Source organism: Perognathus longimembris, chromosome 24 (assembly GCF_023159225.1).
Source record: "Perognathus longimembris pacificus isolate PPM17 chromosome 24, ASM2315922v1, whole genome shotgun sequence".
In the NCBI taxonomy this organism is placed as follows: Eukaryota; Metazoa; Chordata; class Mammalia; order Rodentia; family Heteromyidae; genus Perognathus; species Perognathus longimembris.
In genome coordinates this window covers 31,330,900-31,347,223 of record NC_063184.1, presented here as the reverse complement: position 1 = coordinate 31,347,223, position 16,324 = coordinate 31,330,900, and the positions used below count along the sequence as shown (strand labels likewise).

The window sequence follows — 16,324 nt, the reverse complement described above, 5'->3', positions numbered from 1 at the left end:
TTTTTAGGGCTCAGGTTACTACAAAAATCAACAAACAACATTTATGTCTGCAATTGCAAGTTATTTCGTGAAATTGAATATTGGCTGAGCGGGATACAAAAGCAAATCATTTAAGCAAGAGAATGCACTCTGGCCTGCATTTAAATTCTCTCTCTCTCTCTCTCTCTCTCTCTCTTTCTCTCTCTGTGTATGTGTGAAAATGCAGGAAGAGTTATTTTCCATTTCATGATACATGTTTTGGTTATAAGACTACCCATTTGGATCTGTCTTCAGGAGTATTTTTGTTCTATGAAACAGGAATGTAGTACATTTTGCCAGACAAAATAGATGGTTATACTGACCGTATCCTTGGCGAATTCTCTGTGATTGGAACAGAAAGTGATCTAGTCACCGTTTCATCTTTCTTCAGCCACTGTAGACGGTTAACCGCCACCATCCGCTCGCCTTGCTTATAACATTCTTTATGTATTTACTGTTGCATCTCTAGTATTTAATATAAGCTTGCGTACACACTTATCTGCATAGGTACAGATGGCAAGTGGGGCTATGCGGCGTTCGCTTTCCTGGTTCTGTGAGTGTATGCCACTTGAATTGATCTGTTTTGCCTCCTGAGGGTGGAGAGTAATTTTTAAAGGAAAAAGTCTGAGGCCAGAGGCCGGCTAGAAGAAGCTCCTGGGACACAGTGCCAATCTAGACACACGTCTCTTCCAAATATTACAACTGGAATAAAATTCCCCCAAAGTGGTCAATTTATAATATGATCTAAAGGTCATTATTACGCTCTCTGACACAGCTTATACGTGTTAAGTTGGTCCTCAGTCTTTGGTAGAATATCCATCCATGCTTTCTTTGAGTCAGAAGTGTGAACATTTTAATTTAAACTTGACCGTAAATGAAAAGACTATTTATTATTTTAAATGACCTTCCCATGTAAGCAAAACAGAGAGCTGTTGTAGATTGCAAAATTTTGGCAAGGTCATCTGACTTATTCCTACAAATGTGTTCCTGAATGTCTTTTTTTATTTGGGATAAACATTCCTAAGATAAAATAATTTTATGTCAAATAAATATTGACATGCTTTTTAAAGGTCATTTGACACAGGCTAGGATATGAACAGAAGGCTGAGTTTGATGTATGTGTTTTCACCCAAAAGTGGAATTGAAATTCACCACAATTATTTTACACTATAAATCCCAACTAGTAAGAAATCAGCGTAATGCATTTTGAGGCCTTGTAGCCCCTGAGGTCCCCTAAGTGTCAAGGAAAAGTTCTCAGGCTACTCACATGCAATGACTGTAAAGTCTTTTCCATAAACCATTTCTCCATAAATAATTAGAAACCCAAGGATCTACAGTGAAGAAACAGTTTTTTTCCAATCTGTTCTTTATCTGTGCAAATTTTATTTCTTCTTTTATGACGTATGCTTCATAAGTGACAAAGGAAATAAAGAAGATGATCTTTGGGTCTGGAGGGGCAAAAAATAGCTATGAAAAAAATAGTTTCTACTCTCGAAGTAAATGATGGATTGGCAGAGCTGGAAGCAAAGGTCCAGCCATTTGTTTTCTAATCCATGTTGTTGTTTCATGTGTTTGTGAGAAAGAGTATATATTAGGATGAGAAATTGTTCTTCGAGGATGGCAAACAGCAGAGAACAAATCTCATCTGACTATAAAGCCAGACATCTAGTTTGCTTATCCAGAGTGATGTAGCTCTGGTTTCATGTCCTCAGAATGATTTCACTCTTCTAGGTTTTTAAGAGAAACACCAAGTTTTCTTTCTACGTCAGAACAAACTTTGGTTGGAATTAATGTCTCGCTATGACTACATCTTTCAATTTGGGGCCATTTGTGAACTTCTGTGCTGGAAGGGAGACCTCCCAACCCACACTGGTAATAGTTTGATGGAAAGTGTGTGTAGCATCTTCATTTTTAAGAATGAAGCAACTGTACTGATAGCTCTGTAAATCTGTCCACATCCACTCCTGACTGCTCTTGTAAGCTTTCTCTCTCAAGTCCCCTTGGGAGTGTCACAGCTGCTTTTTCCCTGGGAGCTCTTCTTACCATTTTCTATCTTTCTCCTCCTAAAAATATCCCCCCAAACCAAAATGCCACCACTAAAAATATTACCTCAGTCAAGGGCAGGTTCTAAACGTTTCAAATGAGGATGTCATTTATAATTTTATAAATTGTTAGGCAGAATTCACTATCACTTACACACATGCTTATGAATGTATATTATATATATATATATATATTCATTCTTGGAATTATAGGAAACCACACTTACTATCTCACTTCTCCGTGGCATGGAAATCAGTGCTTTTCATAAGGTCTAGGTGTTGGCAAACCTTCATCTCTGCCGGGTTACAGAGATATATGCTGGAGAAATAATGGTTTCTGCGTCACGCTGCTTTCTAAATCTCCATTTCCCTGCTGGAACCCAACCCAGAGCCCTAACACTAAAGACCATAGGAGGAGGAATAATGGTCCCGACTGTTGGCACAGGTCTACACACTACCATTTCCCATTGCATCGGTGCCCACAGGCAGAAAGGGAAGGAAGGAAGGGCCCTGCGGGTTAGCCAGTCAAGTGTGCTCCTTGAAAGCCCAGCGACCTGCCCTGCCAACGAGGCCCTCCTCCCGGGTGGTGGGGGTAGGAGAGCTGTTGGGACGAGACTGCAGTGTATTTCACCATCAGTAAGTAGTGAACCGGGAATGATATTCTAAGAGCATGCAAAACCTTGAGTGGGTGCGATGCACCCAGCACGGAGAAAAAGTGACCGTAGATAATTAAATCTGTGACACAGCAAGTATTGCTAACAAGGCCCGGCATGAAGGCCATTGTGCAAGGGGAGGCTTTTCTGGAAGCGGCCCCTTGGCTCTGTGGGGTGTCCTTCCAATTGCTCACACCTGTCTGGCTCTGCATTGCTCACACCTGTAACACACCCCACCCCCCAGAGCTACATCCACTGAGATATTTATATATATTACATATGTATGTAAGTGTACACATATCACATAGACATGTATACATATGGATGTTATACATACACATACATTATAATATATACATATGCACATACCATACATACCAAACACATATATGAATATATATATATATATATATTCCTTCAGGACCCCGGTGCTGACCCTGACTGAGCGCTTGGCCCAGGCCTAGAGCCCTTCCGCTGGCGCCCCAGCCCCACTTCCGGCTTCCTGGCGGTTAATTGGCGTTGAGTTTCCTGGTCCTTCCGGCCCCAGTTGGCTCCGCCCACCTGAGTGATGCTCAGGTCTCAGCCTCCCGGGGGATCTCCTCCCCCCCCCCCCCCGCCCCTCTGCCCACGCTTCCGGTCTCCCTTCCGGAAGCCAAGCCCCGCCCTCGAAGAGTGGGCGTGTCCCAAGGCGGGTGTCCCGTCTCGTTCCGTGCGTGCGTGCTTGCGGAAGGACGCCGTGACGCAAGCGGATATCCGGTGCTCCCGCGGTGCCGGAAGCCGGCTTCGCCCGCCTCCCCGAGTTCGAGCAGCGGCGGCGTTCCCCCTCGAGGGTCGTGGCGGGAGGGGAGAGTCGGGGTCGAGTGCCGTCTCGGGGTCCCCGGACCCCCGCTCTCCGTGCGCCTCGGCGTGGAGACTGAGGCAGCCGGGGCCGCCAGCGGGGCCGCGCCGCGCCGGCCGGGAGCGCGCGAGGTAGGAGACGCGCGTGCGGCGCGGCCCCTCGGGGCCCCTGGCCGTCCTGGCCGCCCTCCCCCGCCGGCCCCCGGCCACGCTGGGCACCTCGGCCCCGTCCCCCCCCCCCGCCCTCGCCCGCCCTCTCCCCCCCCCGCCCTCGCCCGCCCTCTCCGTCCTCCCTCCCCTCCCCCTCCCCCTCCGGGCGGCGGGGGCCGGGGCCCCTGGGTCTCCCTGGGCGAGGCCGGGGGTGGGGTGGGCGCGCGGGGGCCGCCCCGGGGGGGAGAGCCACGCCTTGGTGGGGGTGGGGGACGTAGCCCACTCGCCGGAGCCCTGGCCGCCTCCGGGTTCCGGCCGGACCGCAGCGCGGCCGGGGCCGGGGGTGGAGCGGCGGCCGGTGAGCCCCCGGCCGGAGCCCTCGCTCCACGTTTCCAGCGTGGTGGGCGGGGGTGGGGGGCGGCACGCTCAGCGCCGGGAACCGCAGTGTCCATCTGTTTGCCCCCCCCCCCCGGTGTCATCAGAGCACCTTTGCTCTATTTGGAATAGCACGCGCCCCATCTCCTATTAAAGGCTTAAGACGTGCTCGCGGCCCGGTGCCGGTGCTCACGCTGGTAAATCCCATCTACTCGGAAGGCCGGCGTTGGAAACCAGCCTGGCCAGAAAGTCTGGGACAGACCCTTTTCACTGAACCATCCAAACGCTGGAAATGGAGCTATGGGTCAAGTGGTGGAGTACCAGTCTTGAACAAAACAAGACTAAGGGACAGCACCCAGATCCTGAGTTTACGCCCCAGTTTACTAGCCAAAATCGAGGGGGTGGGGCAGGGTGCTAATAAAGTGCTAGTAAAGGGTCCACCGAATGACTAGTTAAAAAGTTTTAGGAGAGTATGAACACTTTTAGGAACATTTTGTTATATTATTTCTTAGTTTGTGGAGATAGTAAATGTTTTCTGTTCTCTTTTAGAAATGCCTAAGAAAAAGACGGGAGCCAGGAAAAAGGCTGAAAACCGCCGAGAACGAGAAAAACAGCTGAGAGCCTCCAGAAGCACTGTGGATTTGGCCAAACACCCTTGCAATGCTTCCATGGTAAGAACTTTTCTCGTTATTATTATTTTTTTAACAAACATAGCAGTTAGTAGTTGGAAGCATTTCCTCTGAAGTATTATCTGATAAAGATTGATGTGAGTAGAGCACCCCTGCATTTGTCTCATTGCTGAATCTGAAACCTCACTGTTTTCACTAATACTCAAGTGTTCATTTAATTCATTTGCTTTTTCTAAACTCTTTGACTTTTTAACTTGTCTTTTGGCTTCCTGTTCTATGACTGTAATGGTCTGTGCCGAATAGATTAGTCTTGATAATTGTTAAGTTCTTTGAACAGTGAAAATTGTGAAAAAGCAAAAAGATGATTTCCTTTATTAGCCACGTTTCTCAGATTTATTGCTTTCTCCTGGCTTCCACACTTGCCTGCTTCTAGTTCCATTATCCCCCTCCTTTACTTTCCATGAGACATAAGATGCTTTATGTGCCTTGAGTTAGCATACATTTATTGTACATCTGCTCTCTGCTAGGTATTCTCGTAGGTGCTGTTGGAAATACATAGATGGAAGTAATCTGTCTTTCCATAAGCTTATGTAGCTCAGTCCCGTTATTGGGCATGGATTTTTTTTTTTTTTTTTTTTTTTTTTTTGCCCTGTGGCTTAAACTTGGGGCCTGAACACTGTCCCTGGCTTCTTTTTGCTCAAGACTAGCACTCTACCACTTGAGCCACAGCCCCACTTCTGGCTTTTTCTGTATACACGGTGCTGGAGAATCAAACCCAGGGCTTCATGTATAGGAGGCAAGCACTCTACCACTAGGCCACATTCCCAGCCTTCAGTTCCGTTATTGGGGATACATAGATGCATGATGTGACCCATCTTTTTGTAAGCTTATTTAGTTCAGTTCTGTTACATATTTCTTAGGAAAGGCTTAGCAATAAGTGACAGCAATCCATCTTAAAGACAGGTTTATTTGAATGGTTAATGGAGTAGCTACAAAGGGGAAGGATATAGCTCACACTGGAGAGACAGTTGGAACCTGGGGCAACTTGGGGCTCTAGTTTTTGCTTTTGTTTCTTCTTGCTTATTTTTTTTTTTTTTTTTGGCCAGTCCTGGGTCTTGGACTCAGGGCCTGAGCACTGTCCCTGGCTTCTTCCCGCTCAAGGCTAGCACTCTGCCACTTGAGCCACAGGGCCGCTTCTGGCCGTTTTCTGTATATGTGGTGCTGGGGAATCGAACCTAGGGCCTCGTGTATCCGAGGCAGGCACTCTTGCCACTAGGCTATATCCCCAGCCCTCTTCTTGCTTATTCTGTGTTGTTTTTTTTTCCCCAGTTGTCTTTGTTTGGCGTCAGTTACTGGTAGCTTATATGTATCACATTACATATGATTAGGTAAAGAGAGGAAGGAACTCTCAATAGATTGAACAGTCATTTTCCATCCCAGGACTAATATTCATAAGGATAAGGAAATAGGACTACATGGCACAGAAGGGACCACTCCAGAGAACGTGCTAGACAGACAGCAACTGGCATATGTAAACGTGTAATAAGAACTAGATCTTGATAAGAATGTCAGTAAAGGTACAGTGTATTTCTTAAGAGTAAGAAGTGCTGAAGTTGAGTGTATATGGAGACGCTTCATAATGTCCAACAGGTAGAGACTAGAGGAAGAATATTAGGACAAATAAGAGTATGGAGAAGAGAGGGGCCGAGACATGTTTGGGATAGACTGACCAAGAGTGAAGTGAGTCTATACAGAGAATAGGCCAGGAAGATTTAAAAGTGGTTGGGGATGTGATAGGGAGAATTTTTAAAGCTGTGCTTCAATGTTAAGATTATGGAATACACAGAATTGTGATTTTTTTTTTTTGGTTGCTTGTATTTGTTCTGTCATTTCGGTTTCCTAAAAACAACAACAGGAGCACTTGTGCTTGTGTCTTTGTTTAGTTTTGTAACAAGCCTTACAGACAGGTGCAAACAGTAAATCCTTTTGCAATCTGGAACTCATTGTTGAATATGAGATTTTGGTACACGGAAGAAGGAATATCATTCCCACAAAGTCGGCACCGTGAGGGTTTAACTCACACGAGTTGGCTCTATGAATAAAGTTGATGTAAAAGCTAAAAAAACAACAAAACAGTGAAAAGCCCAGGCACTGGTAACTGAAGCCTATGATTCTAGCTATGCTGAGCACTGAATCAAGGCATGGAGCCAGCCCAGACAGACGGATCCTTAGATTCCTATCAAGTGGTAGAACACCAACTGGGAATGAAAGAATGGAGTGAGAGTGCAAGGTGCTTTGAGTTCAAGCCCCAGTACTGGCAGGAACAAAAGCAAACAATTGATGAAAGAAATGATGCCATTTCTTCCTCGGCCTGTGGATCAGTCACTCGAGAGAAGAGCTGTGTAGCGTACCTTTGCTGTTGACTGTTGCGCAGATGCTGTGCATGTGGGTGGGGCTGGAGGGCTGGGGTCCTTCTGTTTAAGTTAAAATATGGTGGGCGACATAGCCTATATAAAGTCGGTAAGTTTGCATTTCCCAGCAGCAGAAAACGTAATACTGCATGTTTTTATATTTTACAGGAATGTGACAAGTGTCAGAGGTAATTCTACTTTCTTTTCTGTCTACGTGTAATGAAAGTCTCCCTTACCCTTCATCTGAAATTTACCGTATCCAAACTTTTATTTTACACGACAAGGCGACAGAAGAACAGAGCATTTTGCTACTTTTGTAATTCTGTCCAGAAGCTACCAATCTGTGCACAGTGTGGTAAGTATCTAAGAAGTTAGGTTGACAATTCATAAGTTTGAACCAATGAGTCCATTACTGTTATGTTTACCTTTAGTAAAATAACCTGTAAAATGTTACTTGGGCTTCTACAAACATCAGGTCTTAGTTTTGACTCTTAGATACATTGCCAGAAAATAACTGTTTAAAATACATATTATAAACCAATTTTAGTAATGTATGAGTTACATTCAACACATTTTGAACATTAAAAGTAGCACATTTTGGACCATACATGTGGGAATCTTGAATTTTCAATTACAGTATTTTAAAAATAGTCTGATACAGTTTTTACCTTTCTAAATTTTGCTTTCTGCTGGCACTGCTCACAATCTTACTAGACTGACCACTGCGAATAACTTTATTATACCTTATTCTGATATTTTGATCAGATTTTTTTGGTGCTTATCATATGGTACTTGAATTTCCTCAAATGTATTCCCAAGTGCCTGAACTGAATTGAAGCTTGTATCTAGTTTCAGAGTATAGGTGGAGGTTTTATTAGCTGGGTGTTTTTCAAGTGGTGTTCACAGTCTACTTAACACGCTAAGCATTTTGGGATTTATTGATTGATTGATGGTATACATTTGAGGAATTTTAGAGGCTTTAAAGCCTGTCACTCCCACCTAGGAGATTATGACATTTGTATATACACTGAAAGTTCTGAAGACTTGTCATAATGAAACCTGTCTTTTGTTTGGACAAATAGCCCCTTTATTTTTGGGATGGTATTACCAAAGGTGACTTTTTTTTTTTTTGCCAGTCTTGGGGTTTGAACTAAAGGGCCGGGTACTGTCCCTCAGCTTTTCTACTCAAGGATGGTGCTCTGCCACTCGACCCACAGTTCCCCTTCCAGCTTTTTTGTGCTTAATTGGAGATAAGAGTCTTATGGACTTTCCTGCTCAGACTGGTTTTGAAGCGCAGTCCTTAGATCTCAGCCTCCTGAGTAGCTAGGATTACTACAGGCATTAGCGCTGGTGGTACCTGGCAGAGAGTTATTTTTTAGATGTGATATTTTTGTTGCAGTATTAGCTGTTGAAGATGTATTTTTAGTTCTGTACTTAATGACAAAACTAGCTGAGGTGGAATTCTCTATTGCTGGTTTTATTTATTTATTTATTATTTTATTTTATTTTTTTACTTCAATAAGATTTTATTGCTGGTTTTAATTCCTAATTTTATAAAGGACAAGTGAATGTAGAGTGAGAAAATAGGTTTTATTGGGACATCAGTAAAGTTTTGTATTTCAGTGTCTCTGGGTTTGGGTTTGTTGTGCCTGTATGTCAGTGCACTTTCCATTTACTGATTTACTGAAAATTTTGTGTTTTTAAACAGTTGAAGTGATTATTGAATTTCAGAGCATAAAATGCAATTTCTGATTCTAGTATGTGCATGCATTTGCTTATAAATCTACTTAGTATATCCTGCCCTTTTTTTTTTTTTTAACATATTTATTGATAGATTTCTCTTTTTGGCCAGTCCTGGGGCTTGGACTCAGGGCCTGAGCACTGTCCCTGGCTTCTTTTTGCTCAAGGCTAGCACTCTGCCACTTGAGCCACAGCGCCACTTCTGGCCATTTTCTGTCTATGTGGTGCTGGGGAATTGAACCCAGGGCCTCATGTATACGAGGCAGGCACTCTTGCCACTAGGCCATATCCCCAGCCCCTTATTGATATATTTTTAATCTCAGAAGAGCTGACTCAGATCGCTGAGATCTCAATTATATCCACTTTTTGTGGATCTTCTTTGTAGCTATATTAGCAGTACAAGGTGCTGATTTCATTCCATTTGAAAAAAATTCCCTAGGAATTGGGCTAGATCAAAAGAGGAGTTATTAAATGCTTTCATGTATATCTTCCCAGGACTCATAGTGCAAATTTCTTTGTCCTGCAGGAAAAACGAAATGCATGATGAAGTCTTCAGACTGCGTCATCAAGCATGCTGGTATATATAGTACTGGCCTTGCCATGGTGGTAAGCCACTTGTTGGTGTTCTTAGACTTGTAACTTTCCAGGACAAGAAAATGTCATTCCACCCGTGGTTATGTTTTTCTAAACAGCAGTGCTTTGTATCTTGCTTCAGCTAATCAATTAATTTCTCAATGCTACCTTTCTAATGTGCCTTAATCAAACACAGTAGATGTCACTTGATGTTTTTTATTTATAAAGGAATAATCATCTATACCTGTTAGATTTTTCCTGTCTCTTCATATTTAAATGCCATTGTGTTACTGAACAATAACATTCATACTGTCTTACCTTGAAATAGAACTGAAGAATATAGTTCAGTTCCATATATATTGCTTTTTTTTTCCGCACAAAAATAATTCAATGATACAGGGGGAAAATGCTTTTAAGATAAAAAAGAATTTAAGTATTTCTTTGGTATTGTAGAAAGGCTATGTGATTATTTTATAAACTACTCACATTTTTAAACATTTTAAAAAATAGAAGGATTTTTTAAAATTAGAAGGATTTTTCTCAGTATTTAAAGTTTTAGTTCAGTTTCAGGAACTGCTATAGATGAAACTATGGGCTACAGATCTTACCTGATTTAGGGTTGATTCCTAAGGCAACCTTTACAGCTCATTTGCTTCATTTAATAACCTTAGAGTAAGCATGTAGATTTTCCTTTGCTTATTTTTCTTTTGATTTGTAGCTGATTTTTTTTCTTTTTTTGTGGAGAAGGATCTTATACTTGAACTCTATATTGCTAGACAAAAATATTCCTGTTGGAAACACACCCCTGCCCTTTTGGCTTTCGTTCTCTCTCTGATAGGGTCTTGTTCTTTTTCCTGAACTGGACTTGGACCAGCTCCTAAGTAGCTGGGCTTGCAAGTGTGAGCCAGCGTGCCTGAGCGTAGCTAAGTCTTACATATTTCGGATCCATCCCCGTTGGTGAAGTTTTAGAGGACTACCTTTTATTAGTGTCTCTTTAGTAAGACTGACAGTTCTCACTGACGGTTGATAAACAGCTTAATGTGTACGATCGTGATGGTTGCCAGCAGCTGCACGGTGGTTGCATTGGGTCACGTGACAGTGATCAGGTGATGTCCTTTGGTTTCAGGGTGCAATATGTGACTTCTGTGAAGCCTGGGTTTGCCATGGCAGGAAATGTCTCAGTACCCACGCCTGTGCCTGCCCGCTGACGGACGCGGAATGTGTTGAGTGTGAGCGGGGCGTGTGGGACCACGGTGAGTGGTTAAATGTAAGCAGTACTAACTGTAGTAAGTGAAGATTGACTTGTACGTATTCTGAATGCTGCGCACTATTTTTTTTAGGATATTCTTAGTTCTACTTACCTACGGTGTCTTGATGATCAGTTGAGTTGCGTAGGGACTTCCTCTCGCTGTCATAGTGGATGCTGGTGCTGCTTATCTAAGCAGGTAAAGAGAGGAGCTGCTGCGGAGCAGGCAGTCTGAGTGCAGAGACTATGGTAGAAATAGCCGAGGAGAGCTGGATGCAAGCATCTCACGCCTGCAGTCCTAGCTGCTCAGGAGGCTGAGATCTGAAGATTGTGGTTCAAAGCCAGCCCAGGCAGTAATACAGTCCACGAGACTTTGACCTCCAGTAAACTAAACTACTCAGACAACTGGAAGTAGTGGTGTGCTTCGAAGTGGTAGTGCTAGCCTTGAGCAAAAAAAAGAGCTCAGGGACAGTGCCCAGGTCCAGCTTTCAATCCCTACAAACGAGGGAGGGAGGGACCACTGTTACATGGCTCAGTGTGAAGCATTTTAGCAGTTTTATTCCAGCTCTTACCTGAACAAAAATGACCGTAATTTTGCCATGTCTCTGAAATCCCTTGCCCTCTATTTAGACAGTTCTATAGATGAGAGTTGTTAAATTGGAGTTGTATCATGTTTTATTTGTGGGTTTTATGTTTATCCTTTAGGAGGTAGAATATTCAGCTGTTCTTTTTGTCGTAACTTTCTCTGTGAAGATGATCAATTTGAGCATCAGGCCAGCTGCCAAGTTTTAGAGGCAGAAACATTTAAATGTAAGTTGTTTCTTTTAATATTAAACATTCTTTAAACCTAAGATTCTAACTAGTATAAATGTTAAACTTAAGATTAAAATTCTTAGTTTTTTTAAATGCTACTTCGTGGAAACTCATAAACCCATTTTGTTTCCAGAAAAACAGAACACAGGCCTGAATTTTTCAACACGGATGCCACTGGCATGTTGGTTGAATTAGTTCTTCCTTTTGAGGGCTTTACCAAATGTGGTAGCACTTACTACATTCCTGTTGTTCAGTACCAAATGCCTCCCCCCCTCCCTTTAAAGTTAATATCATAAGCAAACACCGCCCTTCTCTTTTGGTTCCTGAATACCCTCAGTGGGTGAGACCACCTCTGCTTGGTTCCTGCTGTTGGGAGTGCATTGGAAAGACTTCCAGATGTTTTTAAAGGTACAAGCGTTTTGGCCTCATCCCTGGAGATTATGTCTTTAAATTTATAGTGAGTGCCAGTCCTTGCCGTATGTTACTTATGTACACAGGTGCCATGTATTTAGTAGTTGAAACAAGTATGACTGATTGAGCTAGCCATACCATGGTTGGTCAGAGATAATTCCCTTCTGAAAAGAAAGAAGTTGAAATGCAAATTCACACAAAAACCTGTGGTACCTGGCCTGGCACCTAGCCATCATTACAGTACAATTAACCATCACTGAAAAACTCTGAAACCCAGATACCTCCTTTCAGCTTGGTGCTTATTCTAGTACATATAAACATTAAATTACTGGGGGCTTGGGAGCCTTGTGTTTTTATAACGTTGAGTCTAAAAGGTAGGCAGTGATGAGCCTGTGATCCCATTGAGAGTGTTTGGTGATTTAATGAAGGATTCCATGAAAGACCAAAGAAGAAAATAAGAACTGAGCAGTCAGGATTTTAAGAAGACTCTGTTTTCCACAGGTGTTTCATGCAATCGGCTTGGTCAGCATTCGTGCCTCCGTTGTAAGGTATGTTTGTTTGTTTTATTTGCTTATTTGTGTGTTTGGTATGGTATGTTTGTTGAGATTTTTGTCTTGAATCCTGTGCTTTTTTTTTCCCCCTTTGGCCAGTCTGGGGCTTGAACTCAGGGCCGAGGCACTGTCTCTGAGCTTCTTTTGCTCAAGGCTAGCACTTGAGCCACTCCTATGCTTTTCCACCAGGCTTTTGACTTACCTATGGCTGCAATTTATAAAGGACCTTAAAGTTATAAAGTTATGTTATTTAATTCTGTTACTTTTTACAAGAAAAAAATGACTGATGGATTGACACAGGGTCTTGGGATGTAGCCCAGGCTGGCCTGTAACTTGCCATGTAGCTCAAGCCGGCCCCCTGCTTCTGTTTCCAGAGTGTTGGGGTGATGATAGCCATGCATCACCACGTCTGGCTGACTGGTTGCTGAAAATGTACAATTGAAGAACACACAGCAACTTTCACTGGCCATCCATTTGGGTTTCCATATCACAGTGTAGTTGTCCCTAGTGCTCTTGTCTCCTGAGTTCTAGCTCACTATGTTTTCTTATACCCCAGTATGTTTATGAGAACATTCTGACTGAAATGTGGGAGGTACCTGCTTAGAAGATTTTGCATAAAGTGAAGCTTCTCTATGTTCTCTCAGGCTGTCTCCAGATAGCCTCTGCTGTCAAATACACCAAAGGCCAAAGATGCTGTCTTGGGAACAGTTCTGTGGTGCTTCTCTTCCTACGCCGTCTCTTCTCTAACAACTCTGCATGAATTCTACCAAACAGCTTTCCATTTGTTGGAAGTCTTAATGCTCTCATGTTTTTAAGTTGTCTGCCATTTCTTTGCCTGGAACTCTTGGGTTTGCTTCAGTCTGCTTACCCTATTAGGAGTCCACTATCTGTGCGGTGCCTCTCATTTGCACTTCTCTGTGCTTAATGCCCAGAAGCCTCTCCCTCCCCTGTTGGACTCGGGGGATAAAGAAGCTGCCAACCTGTGGCCTGTGAATTCTCACATGTGTACAAATGAACCAATGTACCTCATCTGTTTCTCCATATATAGTACATCTCTGCCTTGCATTAGGGGTCCTGGCACAATCCATTCCTCTGAACAAATGACATCAGAAAAAAAAAAAAAACCAATACCTGGATATTTCCTTGAAATATTGTTTGATGATCTTTTGTATCTCTTTAAGATATTTATTTTACTTTTCCTGACTAGGCTTGTTTCTGTGATGAACATACAAGGAGCAAGGTGTTTAAACAAGAAAAGGGAAAACGACCTCCCTGCCCTAAATGTGGACATGAAACTCAGGAGACCAAGGATCTTAGCATGTCAAGTAAGGCTACCGTTACGGTACCAGGGCAGTGATACTTGCTCAGTAGAAGTTCATTTATTTATCTCCCCCCCCCCCCCCTTATTACCTCGACTTCAGTTTGAAACGATGATACGTTCTCATAAGTAAGTAGGATTTGTAGCTTAAGAATATGTGTGTTAGAGTGAAGAAGTATACCAGAATTCACTTCGGTATTTGGTTCTTACCTTACTTGTCTGTATTGAGGCTTCTTCATTAAAGGGTCGGGTGGCTGTTGCAGGGGTTGGAAGTGGTCAGGCCTTGGAGGCTGAGTGCAGTCCCACTGCTCCTGGGGCCTGTGCAGTCCACACCACGTGTGCTCTGAGGGCAGCCTTGCTCTGCAGAAATAAGACGGCAACACACATACTTCCAGTAGTAAACTCATGTTTGCTTAAGAGACATGTAATTCTGCATGGCAAAGATGAAGTTATACATGTAGTTAGATAAAAATATTTTACTAATCAGCTCTCAAATTTTAGTTACTACTAAGGCTGAAGAAATGAAGAATTGGTTTGTTTTTTGGACGTCTGTTAAAAAGTTAAAATTATAATGCTTGGAAGTCAGCTATTTTTTTGTGATTCGTATGATTCAAAGATGAGGTTTTAATTTGCCAGGTGAGGGCATTTTGAACTTTAGTATGACTGTCTTTGGAAAATTTTTACTGGAGTAACTTTTTCTAACTTGGTAGATTTAATGAGACAACACTGTAATCTTGGTTGTAGTATAGATTTGTTAAGTGAAAAAATTCAGAAAATCTGACCTACCTTTAGATAAGAATCGGATAAGTGTAGATGACATTCATGACTACCTAGGAGAAGTTGAGGGTGGTGTAGCCACCGGAACTAACACAGCCTGTGCCCGTCTGTCTCGCAGCACGCTCTCTGAAGTTTGGCAGGCAGACGGGAGGTGAGGAGGGAGACGGAGCCTCTGGGTATGATGCGTACTGGAAGAACCTTTCCTCTGATAACTACGGTGCGCCTGGCTTCCACGACGAGGAAGAGGAAGAAGATGACGCGGAGGAGGATGAAGAGGACGAAGATGAAGGCGGGAAGGATTCAGATGTTGAGTCCTCAGATCTGTTTACTAACTTGAATTTAGGAAGGACCTATGCCAGTGGCTACGCTCACTATGAGGAGCAGGAGAACTAGGAGAGTGGCTCGTCGCTGGCAGCCGTGTGTGAGACAGAATGGGTTGAGGAGTCCCAGGTAGATGTTTAAAATGCCACCACGCGGCTCTGTGCATTAGAGGAAACACTAGGCCCAGGAGTGGGCGGAGCATTCTTATAATGACTTCAGATTTACACCTTTACCATAAGAAAACAAATTTCAAATGTAAGTCGTTTGTTGTTCCAGGCAAATGAAGTATCATGGATTGGATTGTTGTTGATTTCAGTAAGCTAGTAGGTTCTGCCAAGTACATGCATAAACACCAGAATAAAGAATAGAAAGGTAATATATTTATTTGAAGTTAAATTACTGCTTTTATTTTTTAAAAAATCACTGCTTATAGATTCCTTGTGTCTGATTTTATAAACTGTAATGGGAAAAATTGATTTCTGTATCTTTCCCTTTATTTCTGTCCACAGAATAAATGTTATATTCTAAATTTTCATTAAATATTCCTGTTACCTTAGGAATCGTGTATGCTTTAGCAGTTAACACACTTCCTCTTTACAGTGTATGTCCTTATAGGACCTGTTAGTACCTACATGTGGGTGACCTTGCTCTTGTTCAGGTCCAGGGTTCCAGAAACATTGCTGCAGTATTGCTTTAACCAGGAAGCCCCACTTCTATCCAAATCTAATATTCACTTTCATAGTTTTATAACCTGTTTTTTTTCAGTTTGTTTTGTGAAGTATTCCAATCTTGTTTTGCTAATATGAAAGTAGGTAGCTAGGATGACTTGTGTGGTGGACGTAAATACAATGTAGACCATCACTGGTGGTAGACAGAATTAACAGTTCTCAGCAGCCTTGGATTGCCACGGACCGGGATAGTGTAGGTAGTGCTAGAAGAAAAGTGGATCCAACCCGCTGGCATAATGGTTGTAGGAGAGATTTTGGATAGTTGTTTTTCTGTCTTTGCAGAAAAACAAGGACAGCCATAGGCAATAGCAAGATGGAAACGGAAGCCAGGTGTGAGAGCCCGAGCACCTCTGGTTGTGGGATTAGAAGCTTTTTGTGTGTGGGCAGTGGCAGGGCTGAGAAAACAGGACCACCTGACATCTAATAGTTGGGGAAGTAAAGAAGCAGTTGCTAGCGAAGGCAGGTGTATGGCGCCAAGCTCAGGACTCGGGAATCCCTGGGACCCTGACAGCCATCAGTGAAGGCTGGTGGTTTTTATTTCCCAGACTCGTGGACTTTGAGAGCCTACAATCCTAGCCCGCTCTTTGCATTTCTGAGGGCGAGTACTCCCCACATTGCTGAGCTGGGTTGTGGTAGAGTTGTTTCCAGCAGCCCCCCATTTGGTACTTGCTCTGCTCCTGGACTGCTGTTGTCTGGGCTGAAAGCTGCATTCAACTAGCAGTAGTTGAAGC

At 43.1% G+C, this 16,324-nt stretch overlaps 1 protein-coding gene and 1 non-coding gene across 2 annotated transcripts; both read left to right on the top strand.

The window, feature by feature from the left end:
* The first annotated feature begins 3,563 nt into the window (after nucleotides 1-3,563).
* On the top strand, nucleotides 3,564-15,400 carry Znf330 (zinc finger protein 330). Its single transcript, XM_048333603.1, has 10 exons — nucleotides 3,564-3,682; nucleotides 4,625-4,746; nucleotides 7,284-7,303; nucleotides 7,400-7,470; nucleotides 9,382-9,461; nucleotides 10,555-10,681; nucleotides 11,380-11,484; nucleotides 12,400-12,446; nucleotides 13,657-13,774; nucleotides 14,663-15,400. The coding sequence occupies exons 2-10, from the start codon at nucleotides 4,627-4,629 to the stop codon at nucleotides 14,935-14,937; spliced, it is 963 nt and encodes a 320-aa protein (XP_048189560.1). The 5' UTR covers nucleotides 3,564-3,682; nucleotides 4,625-4,626; the 3' UTR covers nucleotides 14,938-15,400.
* Nucleotides 6,621-6,748, top strand: LOC125341732. The gene has a single exon (XR_007209070.1). It is a non-coding gene; the product is annotated as a small nucleolar RNA SNORA40 (small nucleolar RNA).
* Nucleotides 15,401-16,324: the final 924 nt, after the last annotated feature.

Bases quoted from the DNA above. Each gene is read 5' to 3' on its own strand.
- Znf330 (XM_048333603.1), top strand. From the start codon at position 4,627: ATGCCTAAGAAAAAGACGGGAGCCAGGAAAAAGGCTGAAAACCGCCGA. The intron at 4,747-7,283 runs GTAAGAACTTTT...TATATTTTACAG, and splicing joins ACCCTTGCAATGCTTCCATG to GAATGTGACAAGTGTCAGAG. The intron at 9,462-10,554 runs GTAAGCCACTTG...CTTTGGTTTCAG, and splicing joins GTACTGGCCTTGCCATGGTG to GGTGCAATATGTGACTTCTG.